The sequence below is a fragment of the Varanus komodoensis genome, unplaced genomic scaffold (assembly GCF_004798865.1).
Source record: "Varanus komodoensis strain SLA01 unplaced genomic scaffold, ASM479886v1 scaffold80, whole genome shotgun sequence".
NCBI lineage: Eukaryota > Metazoa > Chordata > Lepidosauria > Squamata > Varanidae > Varanus > Varanus komodoensis.
The window spans coordinates 1,257,499-1,265,987 of NW_025336482.1; the positions used below are offsets into that span (position 1 = coordinate 1,257,499).

The window sequence follows — 8,489 nt, forward strand, 5'->3', positions numbered from 1 at the left end:
CCCAACAGAAACGGAGCGCAGCCTTATCCCCCAAAAACGTTCCCCCGTTTATCCCTCCCAATGCCTTCCTTTCCTCCAGCACAAGGAGTCCCCTCCCCGCGTTTCTAAGACCCCCAAATCTCCCTACCTTTCTGTGTCCCAACAGGGGCTCTTGTCCCCTCCCTCAAAGGCAGCTATTGCCTGTGTCTTCCCTCCTCCTCATTCATAACCCCCCCAAGAAGGCTTCAGCCCCCTAATTTCCCCCATCCATAGCCCCCCAACCTTCAACCCTCCCCAAATAACCCCCCTTTCTTTTCTCACCTGCTTTTCCTCCTCCCTCCTCCTCCTCCTCCTCCTCTCACCACCTGATTCCCTCCCTTTGTTGGCCACGCCCCTCATTGGGCAACACCCCTCCTCGCCAGCGCTTCCGCCTTCGGACACTCACTTCCGGCTTGCCTCCTAACGTGGCTAGGGGCGGAGCAAGCGCGGAGGCGCCGCTCTGCACAGCCCACTTGAGAGCTCTATGATTCCTCTTGCTCCGTTTCCAGGCGAGCGGGCAGGAAAGGGAGGGAACCGATATAGAGAAATAGAGTGACAAATCCGCGGTCGAAGAACGAGACCGACGGATTCCTTTTTGCATTCCGTAAAAAAATCGGATTACTATTATTATTGGTAGTAATATTTGAAATCTCTCGTCTTTGTTCTATAATGCGTTACACAGTATGATTGGAAGGAAGCAAAGTCTCCTCCTTGAAGGAGCTTAGGAGGGTCTTCTCTGCTGTGGCGCCCCACTGTGGATGCTTTGCCTGGCGCTGACTTTATATGCTTTTCAGTGCCAGGTAAAACCTTTTTATTTGCCCAACATTTTAAAGCTTAAATAACTTTAATCTGGGTTTATTAATATTAAAATCCTCAGTTGCATTTTATCTTATCGTAGTCCATTGTTTCTATTTATTATTTATATTATCTTGTAAGCCATCCTGATACAATTGGTTCGTATAGCATGGGACCTGGGTTCGAGTCCCCACTCAGCCATGGAGCCAACTGGGTGACTCTGGGCCAGTCACAGACTCTCAGCCCAGCCTACCTCACAGGGTTGTTGTTGTGGGGATAGGATAGAGGAGGAGATGTAAGCTGCCTTGAGCCCTTTGTAGGAAAAAGGCAGGATAGAAATCCATAAATAAATAAATAAAAATATCCTAAATAAGTAAATAATGAGTCAGCCCTATAGTGTTCAGTGGGGCTTACTCTCAAGTAGCTAGGTGTGCAATGGCAGCTTTGCAGCACAAACTTCTCCCTAGTAACTTGTTTCGTGGCTGGTGCATGAGAGCAGAAGCACACTGCTGCCCCAGAAACATAAATAAAGGCTTTTATTTGCCTCTGTTTTCTCCAGGCAGCTCTGCCTCGAGCTACACAGAATTAAACGAGGAAAGCAAGCTCAGAAGCAGAACTCTTTGGACAAGTCCGCTTCTCACATTACTATGGGCTGCCCTGCATTGACAAGGTTGCCCTGTGGTCCTGACACCGCACTAAGCATCCCACCAATTGGGCCTCTCGGGAAGGTCGCAAAACATCTGGTCTGGAAGGCAAACTTGGTCTGCCTGGCAGCTGCAGAACCTGAAGCCATATCCCTTCAGCCACGGATCCTGATGGGCCTTCTCAGTGTGTATGAAGTTGTTTCCCCATTGCAAAAGGCTGAAATACAGCTGGCTCCAACTTTTTATTATTATTATTACTATTATTATTATAACATTTCTATGCCGCCCCTTGCTGAAGCCTCGGGGCGGCTTACAACACAATAAAATACAATACAAAAATAACAATATAAAATTAATATTTTAATTCCACCCCTTTTGCCTTTGGCCCCACCTCCAACTGCAAAGTGCTAGCAAAAGTGAATTTGTCGTTATTTGTTTTTCGGCGCCAGGCGAAGACCTTTTTATTTAAGCGGCATTTTAACTGTTAGTATTACTAGATTTTATCTGGCCAGGGCGGCTTATTTATATTGTATTTTTAATTTAATGTTTATATTTATTGTAATTTATATTGTAATTACTTTTTATTGTTGTAAGCCGCCCCGAGGCTTCAGCGAATGGGGTGGCATAAAAATGTTTTAATAAATAATAAATAAATAAATAAATAAATAAAATTTCACGGAGTGAATTCCACAATTCAACTCAGTGCTGGGTGAAGAAGCCCCCTCCTTTCCTCTTTCTTGATTCCCCCACCCATCAGCTTCCTGGGATGGCCTCCTTCAGCCTCCTTTTATGGATGATGGAGAAATAGATCTGCCCCATACCAGATACTCTCTCTGACTTGTAGCCTGCCCCCGCTGGAATTGATCTGTTCAGGTTTAACGCAAGAAAAGATGCGAGAAACGCTCAAAGCCCTTTATTGGTCGATTTCCACCATTCACAAAGTGTAAGAATACAAAAACAGTCCAGTTTCCGGGAAGCATCTCCATTCCAGCTCTGCATCAAAGTGCCCAGATTTTGCCCACCCTGTTCCGCTGCTTGAGATTAATCTTCCGCAGCGTACGCCAGTATTTGTGGGTCTCCGGATCTAGTTCGTTCAACTTCTTGGGGGGACCAATATACATCTGGAAAAGCCTGGAAAGTGTGGAGAGGGGACAGAAAGAAGGAAAAAATTAGGAAAGCAGCAAGGTGCTGGGGAAGCCCCCAAGTGTCTTAGGGGGCTCAGAGATTTAAATAGGGTCAGATTTCATTATTTTTTATGATTTCCTATCCATATTGATTTCCTATCCATATCCACAGATCAACCCTGACTGCTCTTTGGAAGGCCAGTTCCTGAAAATGAAACTCAAATACTTAGGCCACCTAATGAGAAGGAAGGACTCCCTGGAGAAGACCCTGAAGCTGGGAACAATTGACTGCAAGAGAAGAAGGGGACGGCAGAGGAGGAGGTGGCTGGATGGGGTCACTGAAGCAGTTGGTGTGAGCTTGAGTGGACTCCGGGGGATGGTGGAGGGCAGGGAGGCCTGGAGGAGGGTTGTCCGTGGGGTTGTGATGGGTCGGGCACAACTTTGCAACAAACAACAACAATGTATGGCCGAGTCAGATCATAACAAAGGCTGAGCGCCGAAGGATTGAGGCCTTTGGACTGTGGCGCTGGAGGAGACTCCTGCGAGTCCCTTGGACCGCAAGGCGATCAAACCGGTCAGTCCTAGAGGAGATCAACCCTGACTGCTCTTTGAAGGCCAGATACTGAAGATGAAACTCAGATACTTTGGCCACCTAATAAGAAGGAAGGACTCCCTGGAGAAGAGCCTGATGCTGGGGACGATGGAGGGCAAAAGAAGAAGGGGACGGCAGAGGATGGGGTGGCTGGATGGGGTCACTGAAACAGTCGGTGTGAGCTTAGGTGGACTCCGGGGGATGGTGGAGGACAGGAAGTCCTGGAGGAATGCTGTCCATGGGGTCGCGATGGGTCGGACACAACCTCAAAACTGACAACAACATCCATATTTTGATACCTTGTTTTAGCTTTATCTGCTAAAAACATGTGGGCTTTAAAATGATTTACAACACACACTTTCAGCACTGAAAGAGGCAAAACAACACTAAGCACAAAGAGTGTATGAATAAATTCATGGCTGCCCCGGCAAGGAAGGCTTCCTGAAGTAAAAATGCTTTCGGGAAGTGCAGAAAACAGCAGGCAGAGGCAGGCAGTTCCACAGAGAGGGAGTCACCATGGAGAAGGCTCTGCTCTGGGTGCTGCAAATTGCAGTAATCCATCCTTCAGAGTCGGAATGTAAGATCCCTGTCCCGCAATCCCTGTCCTGGAGACGCCGCAGGTGGCGAACCCGCAAAAGCTGGCCGGAGGCAACCTGGGCTGCCTTGACCACTGGGGGAACCAGTGCCAGCAAGGGTTCTAGGTGCACCCCAGAATACAAACCTGGTTTTTCAAAAGGGATGTCCCTCTTCCGTGGCATTGGGAGTTTCGCAGCAGGGAGGTTCAGCCACAGGCCAGATCCGAAAGAAAACAGGAAGCTGTCTTGCACAATGGTAGCCTTGCATTCATTTAAAACATGATGCGGAAACCACATGGCTGTGCTTAAAACCACAGGTCCAGAGGAGATCCCCCAGAGGTACTGCAGCCAGAGACAGAGCCTATTTCTAAGAAGGCACCCTTGGAATGTACTTCTCTATTTAGGGTGCAATCTTAGGCATGTTTGGACAGGAAGAGCCCTAAAACTCCCAACAGTCTGGGATATTTTACTCTCTACAAGCATGCCTAGAGAAGAATCCTTTAAAGTATTTTTATCCCATTCCTCAGCCAAAGCATCTCCCAGAGATGCAATTTCTGGGATTCTGCCAGGCACTACCCCACTATACATTCCCATCTTTCTTTGCAGTCACGAGGACTAGAAACTTGATTTGTTAAAAAAGAAATGCAACACTCCCAGACAGCTGCATTGGTGTGGCATCAGACCCTACATCAGGGGTTCTCAAACTTTTTAAACAGGGGGCCAGTTCACTGTCCCTCAGACTGTTGGGGGCTGGACTGTAGTTTGGAAAAAAAAAAGAACAAATTCCTATGCACACTGTACGTATCTTATTTGTACTGCAAAAAAACAGGAAAAACAATACCATATTTAAAATGAAGAGCAACTGTAATCAAGATAAACTTATTAGTATTTCAGTGGGAAGTGTGGGCCTGCTTTTGGCCAATGAGATGGGCAATGTCCGGTTCCACATTCGCTCCTCTCTTCCGTATTCAGAGCCAACGCATGCGTGCAACGGGGAAGAGCCGGCCCGTGCGCCATTCACGCCGGCAAGACCAGCACAGCAGCAGGAGCAAGCCAGAGCTAGCAGAGAGCCGGCGCATGCGCACCGAAGGGAGCTGTCACAATTTGGCGCGTGCGCCAGCTCTCTGCTAGTCTCCGACACTGAAAGCGTTTCAGAGTACGCTTGTGCCGGCTCAGAGCTTTCAGACTCGTTTGGAGATTGTTTTCTCTGAGCGAGTCCAAAAGCTCTGAGGCAGGCTGGGTAAATGACACTGGCGGGCGGTTTCCGGCCTGCGGGCTGTAGTCTGAGGACCCATGACCTACACTCTTTCCCTGCATTTGCACAGAATGCTGGGATACGCGCACACAGAGTACCGTATTTACCAACCAGAGCAGGAACGGAATCCAAGACATTTTGCCTCTCCATCCCAGGCTCCAGCCAGAGGGCCTTTCTATCCCTTGGACAGCCAAGCCCAACTGCCGTGGCCTCTCACCATTCAGGGTATTCCGAGTCCGGCTTCAGCGCCACTTCTGGGCCCTCCTTGTAGATGTTTACCCCCATGGCGTGGGTGGTAAGCAACACGGGGTCCTTGCATACATCGGGACCCTTGGGGGCTTCAGCAGGTGTCCCTTTTCCTTTCATCTTCATCACTGCAAAAAGAGAGAAATCCTTGTTTCTATGCACAATGGAGCATGTGCAAAGTGTAAAGTGTAGATACAAAGAGTACGTGGTGGACACAACAAGTAAAGAACTACATCTTTAGCATGCCAATGGTTCAAAGCACTTCTCAGTTTTTCTTAAATGAAAACCCAGAGAAGTATGTGCTACTGTCTTTATAACCATACAATTCCCTCCCCCCCACAAAAAATTATTGGGATACACACACACGCATGTATGAATGTTTTTTATTTATTTACGTATTTAGAAAATTTCTATGCTGCTCCATTTGCCGAAGCCTCATACACACACACACACACACACACACACACACAACATTTAAACCCCATTAAATGCGCTTTAATTTCCCAACTCAAATAAAGCATTATTCTGTGTTATAGACAAGTCAAAGAAACATGGTAAGCACTCAAGGACAGAGGAAATTTTTCCAATGCAAATTTCCCTGGGCAAATTTTACACAGACCATTATTCCACTTCGATTTTTTCCCCCAGAAAGCCTACATCACAAGGTACATTTCTAAGATGAGCAAGGATGGGAGGGGCGCGCTGGAGGCAAAACACCAGGTTTCTTCTATCATACCGGGGGAGGGGGGAGAGGCTCGGGGTGGAATCATCTACCCTCCTTCCCAGGGTTAAATGCCCAGGAATTGCGGATTCGGAAAGGATCCCACAGAGAGAAAACACTCCAGGTACAGGAAGCACGTCGTGACGCAACAGGCAACACTCCTGGGCATGAGGTTACAACCATGAGGACTAGCCGCTTCCTGCGCACGAAACTGCTCCTGCACCAGCTCTTTCGTAATGCTTGCACGGTTCTTTTGCCGCCCCCCGCCCACTCGGGGGCAAAAGCGGAAGGCCTGCGCGTCTTCGCGCCCCCCCCAAGGCGGCGTGGCCGGCACGGGCTCCGCAGCGAGCCTTCCCTGCCCAGGTGGCTGGGGCTGATGGGACCTGCGGCGGGGCGGGGCGGGGGCCGCTTCTGCGCCGGGGGCGGCGCGGGCTTACCGGCCTTCTTGGCGTAGCTCCTGCCCGCCGGCGACGGCCCGGGGAGGGCGGCCACGCCGCGCGGAAGCAGCCGCAGCGCCCGCCAAGCCATGCCGCCTGCTGCGCTGCGCTGCGCTCCGCTCGCCGGCCCGGGCGCCCCGCGCATGCGCCGCGCCGCGGGGCAACCTGGGAAGCGTAGTTCTCGCCGCGCTCCCGGGTGTCGGGCCGCCGCGCGTCCTGCAGGAGGGGCTGCGCGTCTTTCATTGCGCGGGGCCCGCGGGCGAGGCCGGCGTCCGTCCGTGCCCCGGGACCAAGGACCCGATCAATAATCACGACTCTGTCCATCGATAAAAGTTATTCATTCGTTGCCTGGCCTGGCGCCGAGTTTATATTCTTTTCGGCCAGGGTTAAAAGCCTTTTTATTGAAACAGTATTTTAAAAATGAAAAATGAAATAAAAAAACTGGTATTTTTAATGGTTTTTAACAGTCGCTTTTGATTTGTATGATTTGATTTACTTTATTGATTACTTATTGTATTGTGTATTGTTTATTGATTGTTTTTATTGAGATTTGTATTATTATATTGTTATTTATATTGACATTTTTGTAAGCTGTCCTGAGGCTGCAGCAAATGGCGGCATATAGATGTTTTAATAAATAAAATAAATAAATTGCATTTATGCTCCCCTGCTATGGAGCCCATGTGGCCCTTCATCTTCACAATCCCCCTGTGAGGTAGGCCAGGGGAGATTCAAGGACTGGCTCAAAGGCACCGCTTTCATTTTATTTAGGATTAGGCTAGGTCCTGCCTTTCAGGACAACTCACCTGGTCCCCCTCTCACTGCATCCCTGTGAGGTGTTGTTGTGATGTGCCATTGTCTCTGATTTATGCATGAACGCCCTCCAAAGGTCCTGCCCAGCTCTGCTCTTCTTGGTTCAGGGCCATGGGCTTCCTTAACTGAGTCCATCCGTCTCATATTTAACAGAGGCATTACTTCCAATTCTCTAGTAGTAGTAGTTCCTCTATACTCCTCACTAGTCAGACCTCACCTGGAATACTGTGTCCTGTTCTGGGCACCAAGATTTAAGAAAGATTTAAGTTAAAGACCCTTTAACTTGGAAAGGGCCCAGAGGAGGGCAACAAAAACTATCCAGGGTTTGGAGACTTTCAAAAAGAACCTGGACAGCCACCTGAGTGGGGTGGTGTGACTTGGTGTCCTGCAACAGCAGGGGGTGGACCTGATGGCCTTCATGGCCCCTTCCAACTCCACTATTCTGTGATTCTAAGAAAGCCCTATGAGGAGAGACTGAGAGAACTTGGCACTTGCCCTTCCTGTTCAGCCTTGAGAAGTCTGAGGGGGGTCATGACATCCCTCTATAACTCCTTCAAAGGCTATCACAGAGAGGAAGGTCAAGGTTTCTTCTCACTGATAACAGAATGTACGGCATGGAATAATCAAGTCCAGCTGCAGCAAGCCAGATTCAGGCTAGATATCAGGAAAAGCTTCTTCAAGGTCAGAGCGATAGGACAGTGGGACCAGCTGCCTGGAGAGGTGGGGGGCTCTCCCACACTGGGGACATTAAGGAGAAACTGGGCAGCCACCTGAATGGGATGGTGTGACTTGGTGTCCTGCACCAGCAGTGGGTTGGACTTGATGGCCTTCAGAGCCCCTTCCAACTCCACTATTCTGTGATTCTAAGAAAGCCCTATGAGGAGAGACTGAGAGAACTTGGCACTTGCCCTTCCTGTTCAGCCTTAGAAGAGAAGACTGAGGGGGGACATGAGATCCCTCTATAAATCCTTCAAATTTAGAGGATTTAAGGCTGTCACAAAGAGGAAGGCCGAGGTTTCTTCTCACTGATAAAAGAATGTAGGACACGGAATGATCAAGTCCAGCTGCAGCAAGCCAGATTCAGGCTAGATATCAGGAAAAGCTTCCTCATGGTCAGAGCGATAGGACAGTGGGACCAGCTGCCTGGAGCGGTGGGGGCTCTCCCACACTGGGGACATTCAAGATGGAACTGGGCATGGTGTGACTTGGTGTAGTCTCTTTGTTTTCTGTTTTTTGTCCTTATGTGATCTTTTATTGAACTTGTTATTT

General features: G+C 49.1%; 2 protein-coding genes across 3 annotated transcripts in view; both read right to left on the reverse strand.

The window, feature by feature from the left end:
• Positions 1-334, reverse strand: part of CUNH19orf25 (chromosome unknown C19orf25 homolog) — a 7,067-nt gene extending 6,733 nt beyond the window's left edge. The window contains exon 1 of the mRNA XM_044455891.1: positions 301-334. The gene's annotated coding sequence lies outside the window, so the exon portion shown is untranslated. The remainder of the gene's footprint in view (positions 1-300) is intronic.
• Positions 335-2,355: 2,021 nt separating this feature from the next.
• On the reverse strand, positions 2,356-6,506 carry MRPL54 (mitochondrial ribosomal protein L54). Of its 2 annotated transcripts, XR_006417167.1 has the most exons (4): positions 6,408-6,506; positions 5,221-5,377; positions 3,895-4,090; positions 2,500-2,588 (listed from the first exon to the last, which is right to left on the reverse strand). XR_006417167.1 is itself a non-coding variant. In XM_044455936.1 (3 exons), the coding sequence occupies exons 1-3, from the start codon at positions 6,496-6,498 to the stop codon at positions 2,456-2,458; spliced, it is 381 nt and encodes a 126-aa protein (XP_044311871.1). In that variant the 5' UTR covers positions 6,499-6,506; the 3' UTR covers positions 2,356-2,455. The 2 variants fall into 2 exon arrangements, 1 of the variants encoding a protein (XP_044311871.1); XM_044455936.1 differs by lacking the exon at positions 3,895-4,090 and having other exon boundaries at positions 2,356-2,588.
• Between the last annotated feature and the right edge of the window lie 1,983 nt (positions 6,507-8,489).